Raw genomic sequence first — 27343 nt, 5'->3', positions numbered from 1 at the left:
TCAAGTATCGACTGTCCAAAAACTTTAGTTATTGCGTAACTAAAAAATAATATTTTTTAGTGCATAAATGAGATATAAATTAAACCGTTTATTACATTTACATTATATAAACAATGTATTTTATTATTGTGTTACAAATCCAACTAATTAGGAAAAACATTTTTGAATTTTTATTTGAATATTTTTAAACTTTACAAATGTATTAGATTTTTTTAAGATTATTTGTAATATTTAACGCATATCGTTTCGTTTTCAATTTTTTTAGTAGTTGGTAAAATTTTTCCAACATAAATGAGAATCAATTGAAAATTAAAAAATTAAAATATTTTGGTTTTGCAAAAAGTGAGTTACACTCGCTACACTTTCATATGAAGGCCTTTATAATGATATTAAAATATATAAGATGAACTTCTAAAACGTTCTCGTCGGAGAATGCGCAGAAATTAACGGGAGCTGGGAGCCGGTGCATAATAAACTATGCATAATAAAACTTATGCTCTAATTAGACGTCAAAGTTTTTTTTTTTTTAGGAAAATAATATAAATCATTATATTTAGCAAGTGTTTCCAATACATTTAAAAGAAAAAAAAATGCTTAAGACAAATATAATCCAATCGTGTGTATTAATTAAAGTTAACATAATAATAATAATAATAATTTTTAATAAGAAAGAGAAGATAATTATTGATATTGTCTGTGATATCTATAATTGCGATGTCAAATATATAATAGATTATTTATATATAATATATATATATATATATATATATATATATATATTAGGTGTAGTAAAAAGAAATCCATTATTTTTTCAATAGATGGCTTTAGTAATCTGTATCTCGTCTACGCATGATACAGATTACTAAAGCCATCTATTGGAAAAATAATGGATTTCTTTTTACTACACCTAATATATTGCTATTCTTAAAAATCATGTATGTTAAAAAAAAATTGTAACAGAATCGGAAGTGCGACGAAGACATATTTTGATATCTCGAAGCGTTGTAATTATCACACATATTTTATTTTGTGTGTATATACACACACACACACACACATCACATATCCATACTTATCTCACGCATGTGCATACACAAAACAAAATTATAATATACAATATATATATATATATATATATTGTATATTATAATTTCATATATATATATATTTTCATATATATATATATATATATATACATATATTGTATATTATTATATAATTTTGTTTTGTGTATAGACATGTCGTATGATAATTAGATATATGAGATTCATCTACATGTGGATATTGTATAATTTTCCTATTTCCAACAGTAAACTCGATCATTCTGTCGATCTGTTTTTTCGTTAACTTTTTAGATTTTTAACTTTTTAGTGTATTTTAAATAACTATTATTTTTAATATTCAATTTTGGATTAAACATGTTCCATTTTAATATTTTTAATATCGAATGGATATATCGTAATTTTAAATTTGTAATTTTAAAACGTCTCAATGTAAAACCGTCGAGCCGTTGCCAGTTTCGATGCATACTTCACTCGATGTTGTTTGTTTTGTTCTCGTCTGTATTAATCTAAGGGCATTTGAAGGTTTAAGCTGCGTGGATAGTAAACGTGATCATACGAGCGCCATTTTCAGAGAGAAGAAGAAGAAGAGTAGTAAATCTAGTATAGGATTGTAGAGATTTGTGCCAATTTGTGTGTGGTACGTGTTTATCATTTCATGTTCAGTATTCTAAATGGATGCGATAAGTAATATATGTGTGTGTGTGTGTGTGTGTGTGTGTGCATTTTTATTTACTTTAATATTTGTAGGTTTTACTCGTAAACATGGAATCAGGATATATAATAAGGAATAACGCAAGGATTACTGCGAAGGATATGCCAAATTCAAGTGTATCATCAGAATGCATTTGTTATAGACCACATTCTCACATTATATGCAACGGTTGTGGATTTTGGACTAGAGGAAGAGTAAGATATTGTTGTCCCCAACATCCTAAGGTTATTATTTTATTCGCATCAATATTTTATGTCTTTTTGTCTCTTAATCTTACTTTATTATTAGAGATATAAAACAATATTATTATATGTAGGGCCGGTTGTTCTATTTTCAGATAAACTATGTGATAATTTATCTATTGGATAAACAAAAGAGTAAAAGAATAAGAGTATAAAGAGTAAAGCTGGATTGTTCCATCTTTCGGTAAACTTCAGCTCACTCTCTTACTCTTTTATGCTCTGATTCTTTACTTTTTACTCTTTTGTTTATCCAATAGATAAATTACTATATGGTTCAGCTGAAGATGGAACCGACCTTGTAAGAGAGTTAGACAGTGAGCTGAAGTTTTTTTACTGAAAGATTAAATAATCCAGCCTTAATTAAGTTTAAATAATATATTATTAATGTGCTATCATATTAATATTATTATCCTCAACTTTCTCTTATTTTACAGATTGTTTTTCTACATGATCATGTTCAATGTCCACGCTGTAGGAGCTATGATTTTATGCTTAAAGAGATCTAAAATAAACTTGACTATTTTTGTCAAACGAATTAAAGTTAAGACAAATTAGACAAGTTATAAACATAAGTAAGATAATTAAGTTAAAAGTTGATAAATAATTCATTTAAATGAAGCTTATAATTTTACTATATTGAGTGAGTTAGTGAATGAATAAAAATATATGAATAAATATTGTAAGGTGTAATAGTATGGAACGATGATTTGTTTGGAAAAGACTGAGATATTTTCATATATCTACAACAGGTGATATTGAAAGATGCTTGTGCATTTATATGCATTTATACACGTGCGTGTTTAAAGTCAGAACTGTAAAAATGTTTAATATCTGTTTAATATATGTGGGAGTCAAGAATGTCTTTATTTTTTATCTGTATCTTTCACAGTACATTATCAGAATATTAGTATATTGTTACAAATTGTAACATTGCAAGAAAGTATCAGTATTATTCTAAATTCTAAACTATGATTCTTTATAATATGAAAGTGATAACAAAATGTTTTGACAGTAATGTCAGAAATAATCATAAAATAAGAATAAATAATATATTATTTTAAGAAAGCAACTATAAAACTTTGTATACGATATATTTCAATTGTATTCTATATCCTAAAGAGATTAGCTTCTTTAATTCAAGTGCCTGTAAAATTGTAATATATTGGATGATTTTGATATATAATTACATGTTTGAAAAAATATTCTTGCTAAACATGTAAAATTTATGTAATATATTTTGATTCTTAATATACAATACATAAAGAGCTTTTGAGAATAGGCATTACGATAGGAGGATAAATAAATGAGATAAAAACTGCTGATTATTTTTAAATATCTTGAATGTCTTATTCATCGATATAACATGCAATGACATCGATGAGATATTAAAGACGGCCCGCCCTGGAGGCTGGGACCTCTATTCTTGAAAAAAAATGTATACTAGAAAGAAACCTGAAAGAAGACGTGAGAGCCTTTTTCTTGTAACTGCAAAATACGCACTACTGCCCTCTGAAGAAGTGGATATTAACATATGACGCACTAGTGTCATAGTATAAGCCATGGAGGATGGAGACTAAAACTTTGTGTCCACGAGTACTAGTAATCAGTCCGAGACCTCGGATGAAGAAAGAATTAACCAATCGCAATGGTCATGCAATCAAATGTGATTTGTTAATTTGTTCTCTGTTCGAGATCTCGCACAGATTTCTAGCACCGTGGACATCGGGCTTAAAGAGACCGAACTAGAGTTTGAAAAGTGTGATCAAAATCAAGGAGTCGATTGTGTATCTTAAAATATTGAGTCATCTAAAAAGTATCCGCGGTACTTTGTCACTAGATATATGACCATCAACACATCTAGTGACAAAAAACCGCGGATACTTTTTAGATGACCCAATAAGATAAAAATTGCAAACGTGAGCAAATTCACTAATTATTGACCAATTAAATTATAAATATTTTAGTGAATTTGCTCACTTTTGTAATTTTCACCTCATTTCGAGATACAGAATCGACCCCTAGATTTCTGAATTGATATTGGTGCTCGATAGTGGCGTTCGATTCGCAAAACTCCTCATATACGTTTACGCACACACAACCGAACACACATAACCTAAGGTAATAGGGATGTTATTCATTAGCATGCTCTGACAATAACAGAAAGAAATTCATATAAATTGTCATTAGAATTGCATGAAGAATGAAGCATTCTTCATGTAAACTGGATATAACTTACCATGCAAACTGCGAGAACGATGTCGTTAAAGTTCCTCTAGTAAAAGTTAAGGACTCCGCACAATAAAAGGAACAGGGAATAGAGAACAGAGAATAAGAATTTCAACCTATAGAAATCATGTATTGTGGAATACACAGTTTCTGATAGATTGAAATTCTTATTCTCTGTTCTCTATTCCCTGTTCCTTTTATTATGCGCCCTGTTCCTTTTATTATTAGTCCCTTAAAGTTAAGAATTAAGACATAAGACTGAAAAAACGCCATTGCCGCAACAGTGGGTGGCCGCAAACAGCACAATTTCATCATGGTTAACAGTTGATAGACTGATTTCGTGTTCGCGCCTTTTACATCATGAAACAATTGCTCACACCAAATCTATGAATTGCTCACACAGATTCACTACGTATCGAAAGTATCTGTAAATGGCAGCGTTTAAAGGGACTCGAAATCTGACCAATCAGAGATTGATACTCCTTATGATTTGACTCTTTACTAAAGGGTGATCGACTCTAGGGGGTCGATTCTGTATCTTCAAACAAGGTGAAAATTACAAAAATAAACAAATTTATTAGATGTTGACCAATGAAATTATTAGTATTCTAATAAATTCGCTCATTTTTGTAATTTTCATCTCGTTTCAATATATAGAATCAATCCTCAAGTATCGTGGAACAAAAGCGATCTCGATCGAACCTAATTCAGATGACCACTTTTGAACACTCTTTTTGACCTCGTCCATGGGTGCTTTCCAATTGCAATGGGTGCTTTCCAATTGCAATATCCCTAGACACTTTCGTGCACACGGCGATACAAGTTGCGTTCCAATTGCCCGTTATCGTCGTACGCGCGTATTCGCGTATCGAAGAATCCGATTAATTGATTTATTCCATCATTTTACGGTGGAACGCGACAATTTTGTTCCTTATGTCCCATGCAGCGAATCGTGCATAAACGGATTGGCGATCCGCTAACTTATCAGAAACTGTGTATTCCACAATATATGATTTCTGATAGGTTCTGATAGGTAAATTCTTATTCTCTGTTTTCTGTTCCCTGTTCCTTTTATTGTACGAAGTCTCTTATGCTTACGTAAATTACGTCTCATGTGACGGCACTCTCAGTGATCTAATTTCCATCGAGGGTTTAAACAGGATCAGAATGTAAGAACCAACCAACTACAATCGAGCAACTACAGTTTCCCTGTTGTTCGATTGTAACAGAGAAATACTCGACTGTAGTTGGTTCTTAGGATAAAATCACACGATGCGGAAAACGATTGCGGAATAGAGAATGCGTTATAAAAGCAACCAATCAGCATTATTCTGAGTTATTTCGAATAAAAAATCATATATTGTGGAATACACAGTTTCTAGGTTGAAATTCTTATTCTCTGTTCTCTGTTCCCTGTTCTTTTTATTGTACAGAGTCCCTAACCTGCAGATTTTAATAATTTTACTAAAATACATTATATTTTATTGGGTCATCTAAAAAGTATCCGCGGTTTTTTGTCACTAGATGTGTGTTGATGGTCATATATCTAGTGACAAAGTATCGCGGATACTTTTTAGATGATCCTATACTTTTACATTCTGATCTGGTTTAAACTCTCGGTGGAAATTAGACTAGTGATTTATTGGATGCATTCGGTACTATGATTACTCACTGAGCGCTCAGTGAGTTCTTGTATCTGTTTGATCTATATTTTTAAATCTAACGGAATATGCCAATCAAAGGTAAGAGCTGACTGAGCGCTCAGTGAGCAGTTGTAGTATTGAATGCATCCATTGAATTCTTCTATAAGCGAATATGCGCTATTTTCTATGACGATACGCGTCATGGAACGTCACCCTAAGGGTGAAATCACATAGTACAGAAAACGACTGCGGAATAGAAAATGTGCATAGAAGCAACCAATCAGCGTTATTCTGCGTTATTCTAAATAGCGCTAATTGATTGTTTCAATGACGCATTCTCTATTCCGCAGTCCTTTTCCATACCGTGTGATTTCATCCTTAGGGTGTGTCCAATAAACATCAAGCTGGTTCGACTGTGATTGGGCCGCAACGCTTGCAACACGCTTACGACGCTACGATGCGATTAATGTAGAACCAGCTTAAAATTGATATTAAACTGGTTTTACATTAGTTGTAAGCCGATCGCAAGTTTCTTGCGACAGCCAATGTGAAACGTTAATTTCAAAATGCAAGCTTCAGATTGGCTATCGCAACAAACTTGCGATCAGTTTACAACTAACCGGTAGAACCGGCTTAGTGTAGAACCAGCTTTAGTGTCGCTAGTGTACTGGGCTTCCAAGCGTCACACAAAAAAGTCGAGATGGCCGCTCTCAGGTTTCTCTCTAGCCTAACCTAACCTAACTTAATCTTAAGTTTTAAATGCAAGTGTAATTACCCAACAACAGGCACTTTAGATAAAATGGTGTTGTGCTTTTGTGAATTTTATCATTACTGAATGGTAAAAATTGTTTAATAATTATCAGGGAACTGTTATTTTATTACTGCGAGTAATAATTATAGAAATACTGTAGATTCCATGGCATTTCCACTAAATGACCAAGTCTATACAAAATCCTTTACTCCCAGGGAGTACGAGGTAATAAAGTTACTTTAATTTTAATGACTTTAATATGATTGAAAGTTTGAGAGTTATACATACATACATATTTATATGTGTGTGTGTGTTGTGTGTATGTTGCAACATTTGCAATATATATTTTATATATATATATATACATACATACACACATATGTTACACATTGTAACATTTATTTGTAGGTAGAACTTCTTTATGCAGCAAAAGAAAAAAATATAATTGTTTGTTTGGGAAAAAATTCCGAGCAAACCTTTCTTTCTATAAAATTGATTCAAGAGTTTGCTACCAACAATAGAAGGTAATGAAATGTTTCCATTTGTTTCAACAAACTCTATTGAGTTATTTTTCAAGAATAGTAACAAAATGTTTAAATATGAATAGCCCATAGCTTTATACAAAGTATCTCAAGTATGTTTATTAAATTTAATCCTTTTTTCGTTATAAATGCTCAAATCAAATATTAATTACAATATATTTATAAATTAAATATGAATCTATTTTTTCCTTGCATAGATTAGTAAGTAATGGTGGAAAACGAGCGATCTATATATTAAATGACAAAGACAAATGTACAATAATAGGAACTTATATAAAGCAATTAACAGATCTGAAAGTATTAGCGTGTGATTCTGGTGTACTTGAGGGATTTGACAAAAGTTTTGAAAGTTCCCACGTAAGAAAAAATTATTGTAAAATTATTTACTGTTGTTAAAAGAAAATTTATTACAAGTATTTTCTTATACATTTAATTTTATACATATTTATAGGTATTAGTTGGAACGTCAAAAGTCTATGCACAATTAATATCAGAAAGCAAACTTTTACCATGTCACATTAATCTAGTCATAGTAGATGAGTGCCATAAGTCTATTGAAGATAGCAATTTAAAGTTTGTCCTGCAAACTTTTCTATTGTGCAACAATGTTCCTAGAATAATCGGATTAGCGGTACCAGTGTTTAATTTGACACAAGAACCTGGAAGATTAGGCTTAGAAATAGAAAAAGTAGAGGCTGCTTTCCAGTGTGAAGTAGAAACCGCTAATGATATTCTGTCAATAATACGGTAAGTTTAATAATTTGCTGACAATGTCCTTTCGCTAAACAAACTAATGTGAGAATTATTTGTATATGCAGTTATAGTCCAAAACCAAGAGAGTATGTTGTGGAGTATGATAGAGGAGAAAAGAAAGACTTGTATGATACGCTTAAAAGTTGTGTATCACATGCAATTGAATTTTTACGTGATCATCGGTATGATCCAATGGAAATTTATACTGAAGAATTTTATGAGGATATTCAAAAAATTCCTGATCCCATACAAAAGCCCTTTGAGATGATGCAAGATTTTTTGCATATATTAGAAACTCTTGGACCATGGTGTGCCGATCGTGCTGCTTTAACATTGCTATTTTTAACGGAAAAATTGAAGATCAAAACTCCTTACGAGAGACATTATCTTTTATTAAATATGATAACATCTGTTTTTATAAAAATTCGGTAAGTATTGTAATAACGATGATGATATTGACACCTATGTGCTAAACGCAGTTAGGGAGTTTAAGATATTGTATAATTTTGTACGTGTGTGTACACATACACGAAAATTATGATCTTTTACAGTGCCCTTTGTGATAATGAATTTCAACATTTGTCTGAGAAAGAAAGGATATATCAATATAGTACTCCAAAAGTTCATCGATTATTGCAAATCTTAAAAATTTACACTCCTTTTTATACTAAAGAGACTACCACTCCAGAGAAAAAGGCAAGTGCTGGTAAGAATCTTTTCCAATTTATAAGATTTACATGAAGAGCATACAGTAATATATTTGTACTTTTAATGTATAAAAATATACTATATTTTTCTCAGATATTAATTCAAAAAATTGTATCACAAAAAGTGACAAAAATATTTCTTTCTCGAGAACTCAGGAAAAACCTATGCAGTTGAAAAAGTTAGGAGGTAATTGGAGATCTAACGATGATAATTACAAAAAACCGTTCAAATTGCAACGTTACTCTTGCAGTGGTACAGATCCCGATCTGCTTTGTGGAGTAATTTTTGTGGATAAGGGATTTACAGCTAAAATTTTATTTTACTTATTAAGCGTATGTATAAATCTTATTACAAATTATCATGTATCAACGCATGAATTTTTTAATATTAATTTTCTTATAGGAAATATGTAAACATGACGAAGATTTGCATTTTTTATCACCTCTTTATACAATTGAAAGAAATACTGATGATGTTGGTTATTCGAGAGATCTAGAAATGGGACATAGGAAACAGGAAGAAGTCTTAAAACGGTTTAGAATTCATGAGTGCAACTTATTGATTGCAACTTCAATCTTGGAAGAAGGTTTGTAATTTTTTTTTTTTTAAATTGAGTTTCATTTCAAAGATTTGTAGATCCAGGATTTAAGAACAAAAAAAAAAGAAGTTTATGAACAAATGTTTGATTTTGTATTTTTAATAAATATTTTTTATTTGTATATTTTTATGATACGTTTTATAGTCTTCTTTTTTTTTTGTACTTGCACTCTACACTTTTTTTTAAAGAACCATCTACCATGATTTGATAGAGAGATGATCATTTTCTTACATGTTCTAAAGGCATTGATATTCCAAAATGCAATTTTGTAATGAGGTATGACTTTCCGAAGAATTATCAGTCATATATACAATGCAAAAGTAGAGCAAGAGCCATGGATGCCTTGCATGTATTATTGGTGCCACAAGAAGCATCTAAAGAATTTATATGGCAGTTGGCTCAATATCAATATATAGAAAAGGTATAACTTATAAAATTCATTTATAATTTCCTTATAAAACTTCAATAAAATTTCAGTGTTTTGTAAGGCTCTTATTATCTCTCGAGCAGTTACATCGAATTAAGACATTTTAAGACATTGCAAGGAAATATATAAATTTTTTCTTATTATATAATAATATGTATGTGGAAGTAAAATTTGCTTGTTTTTTATATTTACTTGCATTTAATAGCACAGATTGATAAAATATTCCCTTTTTTCTTATTATCTTGCATTGGTAAATACATAATATCAACTATAATTAATAATATAATTTAAACTACATTGTATTTTACACTTCTAAGGGGCTTATTCTGTAACTCTTAACGACTGTAATATTATAGTTACAGTCGTTAAAAGTTACAGAATAGGTTCCTAAATTTTGTTTTCTTTCAATGGACATACATACATACATATCTCATAACAATCGATATGTGACAATAGACAATTTAAAATTATTTTTTAATCCACAAAGAGAGTTTCAATGTTATAAATATATATTATTCACTGACATTATCGAATCCATGTGATGCCAAAAAAAAATGAAAAATTTATTTCGGTAATGCAGGAAAAAAAGGTCTTGTGATTTCTTGCATCTGCTATCGCAATTCACAGTACGGCTGAAGTGAGAAAAAAGGGGAATTTTAATTCATATTATTCGGGCTTATCTTTCCAAATTGCATACGTGTTATTTGATTTATTCATCAACTTTAGTGCGTACCAGTTTTATTATCAACCTTTAATGTGGTTCATTATCTGCGCCAACCTCAGTCGAAAATTATAATGGAAGAGCATCAATCTATTTTGTAGACTTTATTATTAAAATGTTCTAATAAAGAGCTGACTGAAGACGAAGAGAATGAAGCAGATATGTATGCTGCAATGATACCACATTACAAACCACTTGATGGTGATGATGCTCCTAAAGTAACTTTTAATTCTGCCATTTCGCTAGTTAATAGGTAACGTTTAATTAGTTAATAGGTAATGTAATGTTTTATATTATTAATATACTTAGTGAAAAGTTGTACGAGTACAGTATCATCGCATTATTCAAAAAGTTTAATCGGTAGTAAATAAATGTTTTAAATCATGCAGGTATTGTGCGAAATTACCTAGCGATACTTTTACGAGATTAACACCAGAGTGGCGTATTGAAACAGTGAATATTCATGATATAATGATGTATATTTGTTTTCTACGACTTCCCATAAATTCACCATTGAAATATGTAATTACGGTAAATAGTTATACATATATGTGAAATACAAAATAAGAAATATTATAGCATTAGATATTTTAGTTTATTTGATTGTCTTAGAGATGATTTTTGTTTAGTGGAAATATCAAGCAATAGATCATATTGCTTTAATCTCATATTATTTTCAATCTCGTGTAGTGTTTTTATTAATATTATAATTTTTATTAATAACTAATTATAAAATTATATTAATAACTAATATAATTTTTTGTAATTTGAATTAAAATTGTATTAAAACATGATTTGGTAATTTAGTAAAGTATACGATTGTATTGTATATTTTCTTTTACTAAACTTAGTCTGGTAAAAATTCCTTCATTTTAATCTCTATTTATGTTTTTGGATAATGTCTTTTGTGATATTTTTTATTTTATAAGAAAAATATTTTGTGATCGAGAAACATACATGGCAAAAAAATCATCCAATAGTTTCGAGAAATGCTTCTACATGTAATTGCTCGTATTGTAATTTATAATATATCATAGCTTTTTTCCTATTGTGCCTTAGTCATACCCAATGCCGAATAGAGCGATGGCTAGACGTATGGCTGCTTTGCAAATGTGCATCGATCTACATCGAGAAAACGAGATAGACGATAATTTGTTACCTATCGGAAAGGAAAACTTTAAAGCCAAGCCTGAAGATGCAGAGGTACCTGCTTTGCCAGATGAAAGCAGAGCTGATTTTTCAGAAGCTAGACCAGGGACGACAAAACGGAGACAATATTACTATAAAAAAGTCTATCATTTTTTTTCTTTTAAAATGTATTATACAGTTGAACAACTATAGTTGTTTAAAATTTGTATTATTTTTTTCCAGACAGCTGAGGCATTAACAGATTGTAGACCAATAGTTGGAGTACCATCTTATCTGTATCATATAAATATGGTGCTAAGTTGTCCTTTACCTGAAGAACAAAATACACGAGGCAGACGCATTTATCCTCCTGAAGAATCAGCTATTGGATTTGGCATACTTACATTAAAGGAGATACCTAAGGTGATAATTTCTTTTTTTTCGATCTCCTCCCTATTCGTCTAATAATAATATTTATTTAAGAAAGACTTATAATTCTTTTAATGTGCTTTATGTAATTTCTTTCTCTTTTATAGTTGTGTCCCTTCCCTATTTATACTAGATCAGGCGAAGTTCATGTGCAATTAAAACTTAGTAAGAAGACTGTAATCCTGGACGAGTTTCAAATAGAAAGAGTTGACACTTTCCTTAATTATACTTTTACAAACGTTTTAAGATTGCAGAAATATCTAATGCTTTTCGATCCAAATGCTTCCGAGAATTCATATATAATTGTACCAGTAAAAATATGTGAGTATAAATGTGTATTAGAAAACGGAACAATGTAAATCTAAAACTTTATTCTTCAGATGAAGCTTAAAATTATTAATGGCTCAAAATTATTAACGATTTTACACAATTTTTGTTCCTTTCAAAGTCAAAATTAAAAGGATAATATATTCAGACATGTAATAAAGATGAATATATTATATTATATTATAGTTTTATGATAATTTTATATAATATCTTTTATTTAATATATAAGATAGTTTTTATTTAAAAAAATATAAATTTATAAACTACATCATTACGAAGACGTTTCATATAATTCTTTAATACGTTCGTTTTATTAATTTTGAAATAATTACATTGTTTACAAGTTATATAGAGATTAATAGACATTTGATGTATTTTGGTCTATGATTTATATATATAAAGCTAATTACAACGATATAATACTTTTGAGGCTTTCATCGAGTATTTTCTTGAAAAAAAACTACGCTTGGTTTACGGATTATTTTCTGTCTTGATATATCGTATAAATAGATTATCGGGATGTTGCATATCACTATGGCCTCTCCATATTTTTTTGAAAAATATGTCATGGTAGCTATTTACTGTTTTATTAAAAAGTATTTGGTGAATTGTCTCAATGTTATGTTCAGACAAAACTGACTATAGTATGCTTTAATTTAACGTCTCATCGTAGTTCTTTCATGTGTAGATTGAAATATATTACCTCTGTTTCTCTAATGTGCACTTTTCCGCAAGAGCAAGATATTTTGTACTTGCGTCTAAAAATAAAAAATCCTCTACCCCCTCATATTTGTCCAGCTCTTTCCCCTTATGTTCATTTCATTAGCAGCGTACATAAAAGGAAACCTCCTTTACAAAGAAACGGCTCAAGTTGTTTCTCATCTTGATTAAATGAACTACAATGTTTTCAAAACGTTGGCATTTAACGATGTATCAAAATAGGAAAATATAACCCGCAAATCGCATAGCTTCTTTACAACGTTATAAATATATTAAAATCGATGATTTTCCATTTATTCTTTTCTTTCTTCTTCGAAATACGAAATCTTTTAGAGAGACCGTCGTAGAATTTAATACTTGTTAACTTTTTAGTCGCAACATGTGAAGGGTCAGATATTAGCGTAGATTGGAACTTTTTGGAATGCATTTATCAGAACAGAAATGCGGTACCAACCAAGATTCCAGAAGAAGATAGAAAAAATTTCAAATTTGATCCATCCAAATATTACGATGCTGTAATCATGCCGTGGTATAGAAGTCAAGATCAACCACAGGTGTATATATATTTAAATGTAAATTAAATATATTGAAGTGTGTGTGCGCGCGCGCGCGCGCACGTGTGTGTGTGTGCAAAATCTCGTCTTATGACCTTTTGCGATACATTTTTTACTTCTTTTTAGTATTTCTATGTAGCGGAAATATGCACAAACTTAAATCCAAAGTCTTCTTTTCCCGGACACGATTATAGTACTTTTGAAGAATATTACTATAAGAAGTATGGCATACAAATACAAAATTTAGAACAATCGTTATTAGATGTGGATCATACATCAGCTAGACTAAACTTTTTAACCCCTAGGTGAAGCCTGTGAAACAAGTATTTATCGAGGCATTCATCTTTTAAACACCAATTTAATTATTTATTCATTTTAGATATGTAAATCGCAAAGGTGTTGCATTGCCTACAAGCAGTGAAGAAACCAAACGCGCAAAGAGAGAAAATTTAGAGCAGAAACAAATTCTTGTTGCTGAATTATGCGCCATTCATCCTTTTCCAGCGTCTTTATGGAGACAAGCGGTCTGCTTACCCTGCATATTGTATAGAATTAATGCTTTATTACTTGCTAATCAAATACGATGTCAAGTGGCATATATGATAAATTTAGGACAACAAAATTTGAATTTAGGTATGCAATCGCTTGGAATTTGCATATATTATGCATATATATATATATATATATATATATATATATATATATATATATATATATATATATTTGTCTATATTTTGAGAAGACATTTCACAGTAACAATAGAATTAGAGAATCTTCTAACAATTAAAATAATGACTTGAGTGAGATTAATATTTACAGTTACTTGATAAATTATTTTAGATTTTGAATGGCCGGCGTTAGATTTTGGATGGAGCTTGGCAGAGGTATTGAAAAGGTCAAAGGAAACGGAGAAAACGAAGCAGGTTAAAAGTGAAAATGCACAAGACAACTCGTCTTCAAACAGTATAGATATCAGTAAATGTCAGAATACGATATCTGGTCAAGACACAAATAATAAACAATACACATTGTGCAATGAGATTGAGAAACAAATAAAACTGGAATCCGACAACGCACGAACCGATGAAGAAACGGAAGAAGATATTGCCGATGAGCAAAAAGATGATGAGCTGGAGATTGGTACATGGTCAAACGACATGGCATGGTCAAACGACGTGACTATGAGTATGGATTATGATGCGGATAATATGAAATCGTTTCCTCTAAATGTGACAGTCTTGCCGCAAGATTTCGGTTGGAATGATATTCGATATGGTTCGCCAACGTACGAATCTGATTTTGATGGTTACGAATCAGATGACATATATAGCGATGGCTTTGCTGACACATCTGACGAGAGTGAGGATGAAAGTAGAGGTTTGAAGATCTCTTATATGGGTGAAAATGTCGCCGAAGCTGTAGAAGACGAGAAACAAATATGTAAGCAGGAAATTAACAAAAAGATCTTGGATCTTTTGGAAACAGAAAAGAATTTTGATAATAACTTTTGGATGTATACAGAGAAGGACGAAGAGTTATTACTTGTGAAACATAAGGAAGCGCATTATGAATTCGCTAAGAGAAAAGAACACGATATAATGATCGACGGTACTTTTATATCTTATAATTCTGAAATTGCAATTAAAAGGAAGAATTCGTCGAGTTGCCAAATTGAAAGTAAAGAACCGAATTATAAACACAAAGATTATATAGAAACTGTTGTAAAAAGATTTACTGACCAAGTATTAAATAGGAAGCCTACTGTACCTACTTGCATGATAAAAAAAGAGATTAACAAGCTAAATGAAAAAAATTATTTAAATAACGATCTCTTTAGTTTTGATTATCAACCGGAATTAAAAGGTCATTCAGGACCAAGTCCTAGTCTGATCCTCCAAGCTTTAACAATGTCAAATGCGAATGACGGCATTAACTTGGAGCGATTGGAAACGATTGGTGACTCATTTCTCAAATATGCTATAACCACATATTTATATTGCACATATGACAATATTCACGAAGGGAAACTCAGTCACTTGAGATCAAAACAGGTACGTATTATGATTATTCAGTAACACTTGTAATATTTGTCAAATTGCTCATTTGTTTTAGGTCAGCAATTTGAATCTTTACAGACTCGGCAGACAAAAAATGCTTGGCGAGAGCATGATAGCAACAAAATTCGAGCCGCATGACAATTGGCTCCCTCCTTGCTATTATGTCCCCAAGGAACTTGAGCAAGCATTGATCGAATCTGGTGTTCCTTCTGCTCTGTGGAATCAAGCTGACATTCCTACTTTGCAAGCTATGAATCCAACCGAAATAACTCAACTCGTTAAAGAGACTGAGGAAAAACTTGTGATTATGAAAAGTGAATTGGATAAAAACGAAAGTAGGCTGTCAAACAATTTAGATAATTTACGATGCTTCATACCTTACAATTTAATCACGCAGCACAGTATCCCAGATAAAAGTATCGCGGACTGTGTAGAGGCTTTGATAGGAGCATATTTAATTGCATGTGGACCTCGTGGGGCGCTTCTCTTTATGACTTGGTTAGGAATTCATGTTTTGCCTACCGAAGAGATTTGCGTGATAAGCGAAAATGAACCGAAAGAAAGGATACCCGGTAGTACGCCATATATAAAGGGAGTTAATGAATATAGGGAAACTACATGGACGCAAGTGAGTAGTTGATTCTTAAAAAAAAAAAAAAAAATCTAGATTCGTTTGAAATTCATCAGAGATGTAATGATAATCCGTTTTGATAATCCGTGAAAAGATTTCTGTTGGAAAAAATGCGTCTGGCTATCGATCTAATTTTCGAATTATAAGACATTGAAAAAAAATGGTTTTTCACGCGTAAAATTCCATATGCACAAGTGAGCAGTGCAATGAAATGAAAATTATTTAAAGTGTGAATATATTTTCTTACGTTTTTAAATATCGCATGCACACACAATGACTGTATGTCTTTATACCTATATAATATATAGATATATAAAATTTTCTCTCTATTAAATTTTATCTTCTTTTTCTCTTTCTAATTCTTTTTATATATTTATAAGTAATATATTTATATATTTATTATATTTATTATATTTATAAGTATAGTAATATAGAACTAATAATATAAATAATATATTGTAGAACTAGTATCTGGAGAATTAAGTTCCATATATTTATAAAAATATCTAGAATTTAGTTTCATATCTAAAAAAATTTTAGATTTGTTATGGAAAGTTGGAAGAGCCGCAAAATCCATTACTCCGTTACATTCCTGACCCGGAAAGTGAGTTGTATATGATGCTCGATGGATACGAAGAATTAGAAAAAAGTATAGGATATAAATTTCGTGATAGTAGTTATCTTTTGCAAGCGTTCACGCATGCCTCTTACCAACCAAATAGATTAACAGATTGCTATCAACGTTTGGAATTTCTTGGCGACGCTGTATTAGGTATTTTTTTTTATTGGCTAAGTTTTTAATTATTAAATTACAATAATGCGTTATCTCGAAATTATATCTTTTCAGATTATTTAATAACTAGACATTTATACGAGGATTCCCGGCAACATTCGCCAGGTGCTTTAACAGATTTAAGATCCGCTTTAGTCAATAACACGATATTTGCTTCTTTAGCTGTGAGGTGCGGTTTTCATAAATATTTCCGTCATCTCTCTCCTGGGCTAAGTGTGGTAATAAATCGCTTTGTTAGAATACAGGAAGAAAATGGACATTCCATTAGCGAGGAGGTACAAAGAATTATTATTATTGTCATTATTATTATCATTATTATTGTTATCGTCATTATCATTGTTACTATTATTAGCAAATTCAATATAATACAGTCAGCAAAAATCGGTAAAATACCTTTTTTTTTAAATAAAAAAAAGTTTGTGATTTTGTTGTGTCTAATTATATGTAAAGCAAATTTTAGCAATTTTTAATAGACACACATTTGTACATTTGTAAATGTGACAGTAATATATATATCGTGCATTTTAGTATTACTTAATTGGCGAAGAGGAATGTGAGGAAGCCGAAGATGTAGAAGTTCCAAAGGCATTAGGTGACGTTTTCGAATCATTAGCCGGCGCTATTTACTTGGATAGCGGAATGTCTCTCGATGCAGTGTGGAGTGTTTATTACACGATAATGAAATCAGAAATTGGTAAGACCTTGACAAAAACAAATTATTTTTAAACGTTTTAGCATTTCATAAATTTATTAAAGAGATATTGTACAATTGCAGAACAATTCAGCACAAATGTCCCCAAATCTCCAATTCGCGAATTATTAGAATTAGAACCTGAAACGGCAAAATTCGGTAGGCCTGAGAAATTGGCTGATGGCCGTAGAGTCCGAGTAACTGTAGACGTGTTTGGTAAGGGTTCTTTTAAAGGAATCGGACGAAATTATAGAATCGCAAAGTGTACAGCGGCTAAATGCGCTTTGAAGAAATTAAAAAGTAGAATACAGAATTATTCGAGACAAAAACTATGATAAAGTTTGTAAAAGGAAAAATTTATGATAAATTTCTTATTTTCAAAGAATTGTTGGGACATTTAAGTCTCAACTCAAGATTATTACGACGAGTATACTTATTACAATGTTTAAAGTAATCTGCCGCTGGACAGAACGTATAAGCACAATATAACGACTTCGATTGAAACAACACAAGTCTTAACGAAGAAGCTGTTGCATTGAGCCTAATCGTATTAATTGTTCCAACAGCGAGTTGGATATAATATGAAATATGAATAAATAAGCTATTTACATGTGACTGATAATAAAGTTTAAAGATGGGAGAGGTAGATAATTTGAAATATTTTATTTAGTATTATGCAATGCATCAAATGCAATGTTATCTTGTCTTTGATAATCGAATAGATATCTTTTTAGGTATCGAATATTGAGATATCGAAGATAATTTTAGATATCGAATTTATATAAATCTATTCTTTAACATTTCTTTAAAAATTAGACAGTCTTTATTTCATCTCTTTTTACATTCTCTTCAAAACACGTTTATTCGAGAATATATCTTAACGTACAACATTAAAAGATTTTGAGAACGCATCACATTTTTTCAGTTCATTTTAGGTTTGTTGATTTGCCAAAATATTTTATATAATTGTCATTGTCTCAAAACTCTAGTCATGCTAGCGTTGTTGATCGTTTTATAATCTCTATTTACATTGTATGTATATAGTAACAAAATTAATCCGGAAACGGTCATTCCCATATGTAGTGTAAAGTAATCGCGTGTTAAATTCATATAAAACTGTTTTTATTGTCTTTTGATCGTTTGTTATAAATTTTTCTTGAAATGTTTCATAATGGATTTTTACTATAAAAAAATTTTATTTTTGATTTTTTTGTTTTATTTTATACAAAACATTGCAATATATATATACTATATAATCAAATTATTATTAAATATATATATATATATATATATTAAATATATATATATATTAAATATATATGTATATATGACACCTTATATCATGAAGTTAAATTATCCATGTGTAATACATCATGACATCATGTATATATGACACTTTATATCATGAAATTAAATTATTCATGTATAATACATCATGACTCAATGCGATCGTTTCCGGGTTAAAGAAAAAAAGTTTATATACATATATATATTTATATATAAAAAAGTGTACGATATGTCTGGAAATCTGTACTTATTTTCTTGCTGAAATTATACTCACAAAAGAAAAATAACTACGGCAGCTCAATAATCGATACAATTACATTGAAAATAACACGAAATAGTGATACAAACAACAAATGAAATAACATCAACTCCTAGCATTATTTCATTATTTTTTATTGCAATGCAGATTATTACGCATAGAATAAGCATGTTAAGTAAAAGTCCTGTGACTTTTGTGAGTTTTGTAAAAGAAAGGATAAATAAAATGTTTTATAATATATGAAGTTTTCTAATTTAAGCAGATTAAAAACAATAGTACTTCATCTACAAGATGAATTATAAAAATGACAGTGTATGTTAATCTTAAAAATTTTTACAAAATGTATTTACAATAATGTAATCAAATGTAATATACAAAATATTATAAAAGGACTGCGATGCACCAAGGGCTGCGGTGCGTAGGTCAAACTAATGCAGGATCTACAATAGAAGCGATCATAGGATCTTAAGTCGTAGAAAATTAACCAATCTGAGATTAATCAGATGATTGGTCAATTTTTTACGATTTAAAGGCCATTGCATGTAAAAGGCGTAATCGTAAAGGCCATGGCAAACAAAAAACTTAAGCAGTAAAACATAAGCAATAAGGGAATTGATCAATCATAGTAGAGTCCGTAAGACCATAACATAAATCAATTAAACATGTTGATTTCCTTATGTCTTATTGCCTCAAGTTTCTTTGTATGCCATGACCTTAAAAGCATCGTCTATAATGAACAGTAGCAGTAGAGACTGTGTAGACATATATATCGTGAGTAAACTGGTTTTTCGACCCAGCCAGAAATGGTTGATCGATTAATGTCAAATCAATATTAATTCGATATTGATCGATCAATCATTTGTAGGGGATGTAATAGGGCATAGAGTACATAGTAAATCCATAAGCGAAATGGATTTCAATCATTTCATTAATATCTCGGTTTGCGGGATCCAATGTTTTTTCTTATATATTCTTTTGCTTTGAGCAAAAACGTGTCAAATGAGCATGATTTTATCAAAATCGGAGGTGCAGTCCGTATTCTAAACATTATCTAAATCATTTTTCTTTGTATTTAAGGGAGCCTTATTTCAAATGAATACAAATATTTATATTACAAATCTTTCTAATTATTATAAATAGTACTATTTGTAACAATTTACACTTAAACATTCGGCCATTAGGATACTTATTTTATATATATATATATATATATATATAATATATAATATATATATATATATATGTAATTGTATATAATTACAATCAAGTACCTAATCGACTGTAAAAGAGTGCTATTGCAACATCTTCGCACTCGGAAGTCATTAATACATCCCGAAATTTATCCAAAAGTTGTAACAATTGAGATCTGCGAATATTTTCTAAATACATAATCTCCTCTAGGTGATAATCACCGTCAAAATAGCCAAGACGACACAATCTATCGAGTAATTTTCTATCATTGGAAGGAATATCATAATCTTCCGATTGATAGTCATATAGCGCATCCTCTTTATCTGTGAGTGACAACTCCTCTTTGATTTCAGTCGGCGTTCCTTTTGGTGTCTCATTTAAACTCCATATACTTTCGCTTTCTTCCATTGCAATTGTATCATGTGTTTCTTGGTCCTGTGTATCCTAAGTACAAAAGAAAATTTGAAAAAAGTTTAAGGTTGAAATATGTATCATAATAAATATAAAATCGAGTTGTAACTATTCTTTTTCTTTTCCATCCTCTTCCTTCTTCCAATTTTTTAAATTAATTTATATAATGGAAATATATGATTAATTTTTATCTTAAAATTATATTATCAATATTATACTCAAGATGAGAATCTCTTACACAAATAATAAAAATTAGATCACAGAATTAACCTTTACAGGATGGAAAACTACTATAATAGCGCAGAAATAAGTGTCATTTTGAGGGAAGGATTGCAACGAATTGCAATAAATATTAATTGAAGAAAAGCTATAAAATTAAAAAAAAAAGTATATCCTTTTTACTTCTAAACGTCTTTCCCATTTCAATTCTCATCAATTTTGCCTATGTAAATATATTTTTTATTTCGCTAATAAATTATGTGTTTACTTTGTAAATTACCAATGATAAACGTCCATATACTGTTGGTATGTAGCGCACATATGTATGCAATTGTAAGAGCAAATGATTTTTTAATAGCCATATAATTATCTTTACCAACTGCGTTTGCTGCTGCGGCTGGCTCAAAGGATTCAACTTTTGGCTAATTGAAGTTGGTAGAGAAAAATCATTGATTACCTAAAAATACACAACATGTTTAATATAATATACATCAAATTCAATGGTATTCAATAATAAAGTTTTATTTACATCACGTAGTTCAGTTTAAATTTAAAAAAAAAAGTTAAAGTTAATACGTATTATAAATAGGTGCAAAACCAGAAAATTATGATGCATATACTTGAAGTAAGCAGATTCCTGGGAAGTGTTCAGAGAAAGAATCCAACAGCTGATTAGTCAAAATAGCGTCGGGGGAAACAACATAAACATTGCTTTCGCAAAGTGGATAAATTATTGTAGCCTTTGCCCAATAAACTAAATGGCCAGCTAGCTGAAACACCTGTGCAAGTGTTAAATCTGAGTCTGCGGCTAAAGTTTGCAAACTTTTCAATGGATTATACATCTGAATCAAACGTTTAAGCGCTGGTGAGCAGTCTATTTGCAAAGATTCTAATAAATCCAATGGCTCAGTTAATAAGAGTATGCCATGATAAGGTCTTAAACTGTTTAAACATCTGCAAAACATATGATATGATGTGTGATAGATACATTTAAAGTTGTACGCAGTGAAAGTGGAAATCAAGAATATCCATCAAAATCTCAAAATTGAAGGTAGTTTGATTTTAATAAAAAATTTCAGTTTGAATTTAAAAAAAATTTCAAAAAGTATAAAAAAATAATCGCTTAAGTAATCATTGAAGTTTCATATACAAAAACTTTATTGAATGTACCATTTCTTATAAACATAACATTTTTCATCTTTAATTATTATATTAAAATTTTTTTATTTATAATTTATATATACTCCATACATCTTGTATCTGGCATAAAAATGTTATTAAACAAACCTGTCTATAATCTCGGGGTCGATGAGCAATCCTTTTTTATGTGATTGATGAACCTTTTGTGGAAGGCAGAAACGAACTTGAATCCACTTGTTAATTATGATACTGACAATGCCAGAAGAACTGAGATTGCTAAATACGGATTTTAAACCACGTGCTAATGAGCTTCTTTGAAGAATTAATTCATATGGTGATTCGTCGCAATCGCTTTCACCTTCAGATCTAAACATATATAAACTTATAAATGTACCTTAACAAATAATTTTATGAAAAATAAAAAAATTGAATAAATATTTTATCACCTTCCAGCAATCTCATCATGTGTTGATACCATTATCTTTATCTCATCTGTCAGAAAGCCACATCTTTTCTCTTCGTGTCTCAACGCTATGCCTAATCTAAGCACATGAAAATGCTACTTCGGAATATTATAAATATTTTTTGCACATTTGTTGAAATTATATTACCTTTTGCTTAGATCATAGTAACATTTTACTATTGAATGATTTGCTTGTGCTTGCAGCGCAAAAACTATATTGAAAAGCATAGACGAGTTTACTTCCTTTAAGCCACGAGATAAAACTAACGTTGGATGTCCAACAAAGCGAACATCATTTACTTTTAATTCAAATTTCTGTTCACATAATTCTGGCTTTACAGCAAATAAAGTAGAGAGGACTTCATCCGTTAAACCGGTTAAATTTCCATTACTTATGTTTGATGTTGGAAACGGTAAGGACTGTCGAATATAATAAAACATATTACCAAATTAATAGTCACATAATTAAAGACAGAATTAAAGAAGAATGCAATTATTAATTTTTTCGTAAAAGCTATATGTTTAGATAAAAAAAAACCTGCAATAAATCTTCCGTATTAGTCAATGAATAAGGATTCTTCCGTTTTGTGTACTGATTCAAATCTCTTACATGATTTGTCATATGCGGATATCGAAATAATAATCTATCACCTTTGCTATCGCTTTTTACCAAAATTATACTCAATGGATGGATTCCCATGTTTTTAAACCATGTAAATAATTTTTCAACATGTTATCATATGCGGAAAGAAATTTAAGAGAGGACAAGACAGCCCAAAATCTATAACCGCAAAATACTGCCCCGCACTACTGTCCTCTGACAAAGTGAATGTAAACTGCATAGCAACGTTCACTTTTCTTAGGATACGTCCACTTTTCAAGGCTGAAAATGATAAATCCATATTTGGTTCATACATACAATTCACGCGTGCACGATTCTTAGGATATCCATGCACAAAGAGAAACCTAAGAGAGGCTATGTCGGTTTTTTTTTTCCAGTTAGTCCGTCGAAATCGCATGTACACTACCGCCAGTACATCCATTTTCAATTTGAGAACTACGTGACTATATCCATTTTCTAATACTATTGATAAAATTGTATCGTGGAAAGTGGATGTGATTCGTCTCTGTAATAAATCTTTAGAACAGAACCGTGCCGGCTATATCCATAAAAGGGATAGTTTAACGGGATAGTTTTAATCCTTAAACAAAATAATTTTAATTTTACATCTACATATGAAAATAAAAGTTGTGAATTTTAATAAACAAAATAGAAAATTCAAACAAGTTAATTTAGTGAATTTTGTCTTATAACATCATCTTATATAATTACGAAGTTGTTTCTTTATGCAAATTTTCAGTCCGTTTTTATCAAACATAACTATAGTATAACTCATTTATTTTAGAATAAGACGTGAATGATTCTGTCATTCCCATGTTATTCTAAAATAAAAGAGATATTGATCCAATTCGCCGCCATCTCCCTTGGCCAGGGGACTTTTTTTTTTTTTTTTTTTAGGTGGGGATGGAGTCAACAATGTCGGAATTTTTTTTTAAATTTCAAGGAGACTATCTTATAGATCTCGATGGGCAAAACTCAAAATATGGAATACATTTTTGCCCTATGGTTCACGATTTCGTAGAGGGCTCTGAAGTTAAAAAAAAAATATCGGAATTTCATGCTTCGCATTTATTTTTTTATTTTTTATTTTTTTTCCCATATATGGGATCATCTAAAAAGTATCCGCAGTTTTTAGATGACCGAATAATAGGCCTCGAGGGAAGTTCTATTCAAAAAAGTTCTATACAACTTTGTCGTATCTGTCACCGTTTGGGCTGTGGACTTTTTGGAAAGTTGATAAAACATTAAAAGGATCATTTGAGGGGTGGGTCACCGAAGGGGGTGGTCATGAGGGAAAAAATTGTTACTCTCATCGAGATACATCGATACCCCCACACGCAAAATTTAATTTTGGATTGTCAAAATTTGAAATTTCTCTAAGTTTCACTCAAAAAAGTGTCTAGTCGACGTAGAGAGTCGAAATAGGCATGCAGGACCAAGAATAAGAATTTTAATTTTTTTTTTGTTTTTTTTTCTTTTTTTGTCCCACACCCTTCAAAAATGAAGGAAAAATGAGGGTATCGAAGAGCTATGAATGATAGACGTCTATCAAAGTTTTGGGAATTTGGGTTATGTTTGGAAAATTAAGGAATTTGGGTTAGTTCCACCATTTGTCGATATTTCGGTCAGTTCGGGAACCACTAGATGTCGGTTAGGTCGGCGGAGTGGGTTAGAGTTAGAGTTAGAGTTAGGTTAGGTATAGGGGTTAGTACAACTTGCGAATTTGAGATTAGATTTTTTCCATATAGTACTCACTTGGGTCTACCTTCCCCTGGTATTGGTCCCCCCCTCCAGCCCCCCCCTTGGCCTGGGGACTTTTTTTTAGGTGGGGATAGGATCAAAAATGTCGGAATTTGAAAATTTCAAGGATGCTATCTCATAGATCTCGATGGGCCAAACACAAAAGGTGGTATACAATTTTGCCCTAGGATTCACGGTTTCGTAGATAGAGGGCTCTGAAGTCACAAAAAAAATAAAAATGTCGGAATTTCAAAAGTTTCGCATTTTTCCCATATAATAGGCCCTGAGAGAAGACGAAAATGTTCTATACAATTTTGTCGTATCTGTCACCGTTTGGGCTGTGGACTTTTTGTAAAGTTGACAAAACATTAAAAGGGTCGTTTGAGGGGTGCGGGGTCACCGGAGGGGGGTGGTTATGAGGAACAAAGTTGTTCCTCTCGTCGAGATACATCGATACCCCCACCTACGAAAATTAAATTTCTGATTTTTCAAAATTTTGAAATTTTTCAGTCCAACTCAAAAAATGAAAGTGTCTCGACAACGTACAGAGCGACGAAATAGGCATGTAGGACAAACTTTAAGAATTTGAATTTTTTTTTTTTTTATTGAAAATATTTTTTTTTTTTTTTTTTTTTTTTTCTATGTCCCACACCCTCCAAAATGAAGGAAAAATGAGTGTCAAATAAATTCGAACTATAGAAGTCTATAAAATTTGGGTTAGGTCTGGAAAAATAAGGATTTTTTTTTTTTTATTTCCACCATTTATCGATACTTCGGTCAATTCGGGGACCATCGGTTAGATCGGAGTGACTGGCACGGGATCAGGTTAGGTTCCTTCGTGTTGCGAAGGAGTTTAATTTTTTTTTTTTTTTTTTTTTTTTTTATTACGGATTCCAGAAGTACCAGTCCTGATCCATGCTCATCAGATGGAATTTTTGGAATATCTACTTCCGTTCCGGAAGTCGCCATTTTCTTTCGAACGAAAGGTCCTAGAGCTTCCGGATCTGAGACAATGTTGTTTGGTTTTCAAAGCAGCTTCGAATGCCGTTTGGACCATTCCGCTATCTCTTTTCGTTCAGGCTGTGTACTCTTGGAAGCAGTGTTTTCGGCGAATATTTTCTAAGTCCCGTTCAAAAAATAAGAAAAATCGATCAAAATTTGACCATGCCAGACGACTCAGAATGTCGAGAAATGGATTTTGGATCCATGAATTTTGGACAAATTCTTTTTTTTTTTTTTTTTTTTTTTTTCTAAGTTCCACACATACTGACAAAGAATGACAGTGACGAAAAAATCCAAACTGTAGACATCAAAATTTGGGGAGTTTGGGTTATATCGGAAAGAATTAGGGACTTTTGGTTACATCCACTAGAAATTAGGTGACTTTTGGTTACATCCACTAGAAATTAGGGGACTTTTGGTAACATCCACTAGAAATTAGGGGACTTTTGGTTACATCCACTAGAAATTAGGGGACTTTTGGTTAGTTCCACGAGAAAATAGGGGATTTTTGGTTACATCCATTTGAAAATTGGGGACTTTTGGTTAGTTCCACGAGAAAATAGGGGATTTTTGGTTACATCCATTTGAAAATTGGGGACTTTTGGTTACATCCATTTGAAAATTGGGGACTTTTGGTTAGTTCCACTATTTTCCTAAGTTTTGGTTAGGTCGAGAACTACGGATTTGGTTAGGTCGGTGAAGTGACTGGCACGGGGTCAGGTCTTCGAAGACAACTCCAAAGGGTTAGGTTGGGTTGGGTTAGGTTAGGTTAGGTTAGGTTAGGTTAGGTTAGGTTAGGTTACCGTGTTGCGAAGGAATTTTAATTTTTTTTTTTATTACGGATTCCAGAAGTACCAGTCATGATCCGTGCTCATCAGTTGGAATTTTTTGAATACCTACTTCCGTTCCGGAAGTCGCCATTTTCTTTTTAACGGTTGGTCCTAGAGCTTCCGGATCTGAGACAATGTTGTTTGGTTTTCAAAGCAGCTTCGAATGCCGTTTGGACCATTCCGCTATCTCTTTTCGTTCAGGCTGTGTACTCTTGGAAGTGGGGTTTTCGGCGATTTTTTTCTAAGTCCCACTGAGAAAATATAATGGGTCGGAAAAATCGATCAAAATTCGACCATGCCAGGCGACTCAGGAGGTCGAGAAACGCATTTTGGACCCATGAATTTTGGACCAAATTTTTGAAAAATTTTTGGGGGGTGATAGTTTTTGACGGAAAAATCGAAAATTTTTTTATTACGGATTCCAGAAGTACCAGTCATGATCCATGCTCATCAGATGGAATT

The 27343-nt window shown here is 31.2% G+C and overlaps 3 protein-coding genes across 7 annotated transcripts; 2 read left to right on the top strand and 1 right to left on the bottom strand.

Moving 5' to 3' along the window:
* Positions 1 to 1271: 1271 nt before the first annotated feature.
* Positions 1272 to 2878, top strand: LOC105150743 (uncharacterized protein CG13380-like). Of its 2 annotated transcripts, XM_011064025.2 has the most exons (3): positions 1282 to 1701; positions 1812 to 2000; positions 2453 to 2878. In XM_011064025.2, exons 2-3 carry the CDS (start codon positions 1827 to 1829, stop codon positions 2522 to 2524), a joined length of 246 nt encoding a protein of 81 aa, XP_011062327.1. In that variant the 5' UTR covers positions 1282 to 1701; positions 1812 to 1826; the 3' UTR covers positions 2525 to 2878. The 2 variants fall into 2 exon arrangements, with proteins under 2 accessions (XP_011062326.1, XP_011062327.1); XM_011064024.2 differs by having other exon boundaries at positions 1272 to 2000.
* Positions 2879 to 6545: 3667 nt separating this feature from the next.
* Dcr-1 (Endoribonuclease Dcr-1) lies at positions 6546 to 18671 on the top strand. 2 transcript variants are annotated; one of them, XM_087416591.1, is made up of 23 exons: positions 6546 to 6863; positions 7047 to 7162; positions 7378 to 7537; positions 7632 to 7927; positions 7999 to 8361; positions 8485 to 8639; positions 8735 to 8973; positions 9044 to 9227; positions 9482 to 9660; positions 10489 to 10640; positions 10777 to 10909; positions 11447 to 11677; positions 11759 to 11938; positions 12052 to 12265; positions 13364 to 13545; positions 13672 to 13850; positions 13925 to 14178; positions 14386 to 15596; positions 15658 to 16230; positions 16774 to 17005; positions 17081 to 17301; positions 17555 to 17720; positions 17802 to 18671. In XM_087416591.1, exons 1-23 carry the CDS (start codon positions 6804 to 6806, stop codon positions 18050 to 18052), a joined length of 5931 nt encoding a protein of 1976 aa, XP_087272717.1. In that variant the 5' UTR covers positions 6546 to 6803; the 3' UTR covers positions 18053 to 18671. The 2 variants fall into 2 exon arrangements, with proteins under 2 accessions (XP_087272717.1, XP_011062325.2); XM_011064023.2 differs by having other exon boundaries at positions 10777 to 10918.
* A 710-nt stretch (positions 18672 to 19381) lies between these two features.
* Nprl3 (GATOR complex protein Nprl3) lies at positions 19382 to 23643 on the bottom strand. 3 transcript variants are annotated; one of them, XM_011064019.2, is made up of 7 exons: positions 23226 to 23643; positions 22836 to 23107; positions 22671 to 22766; positions 22372 to 22590; positions 21705 to 22038; positions 21353 to 21541; positions 19382 to 20898 (listed from the first exon to the last, which is right to left on the bottom strand). In XM_011064019.2, the coding sequence occupies exons 1-7, from the start codon at positions 23385 to 23387 to the stop codon at positions 20527 to 20529; spliced, it is 1644 nt and encodes a 547-aa protein (XP_011062321.1). In that variant the 5' UTR covers positions 23388 to 23643; the 3' UTR covers positions 19382 to 20526. The 3 variants fall into 3 exon arrangements, with proteins under 3 accessions (XP_011062321.1, XP_011062322.1, XP_011062323.1); XM_011064020.2 differs by having other exon boundaries at positions 21365 to 21541; XM_011064021.2 differs by having other exon boundaries at positions 21461 to 21541.
* Positions 23644 to 27343: the final 3700 nt, after the last annotated feature.

Source organism: Acromyrmex echinatior, unplaced genomic scaffold (genome assembly GCF_024713525.1).
Source record: "Acromyrmex echinatior isolate Ae372 unplaced genomic scaffold, ASM2471352v2 Scaffold40, whole genome shotgun sequence".
Taxonomy (NCBI): Eukaryota; Metazoa; Arthropoda; class Insecta; order Hymenoptera; family Formicidae; genus Acromyrmex; species Acromyrmex echinatior.
The sequence above is the reverse complement of the archived record's forward strand: the minus strand, read 5'-3'. Positions and strand labels throughout refer to the sequence as shown.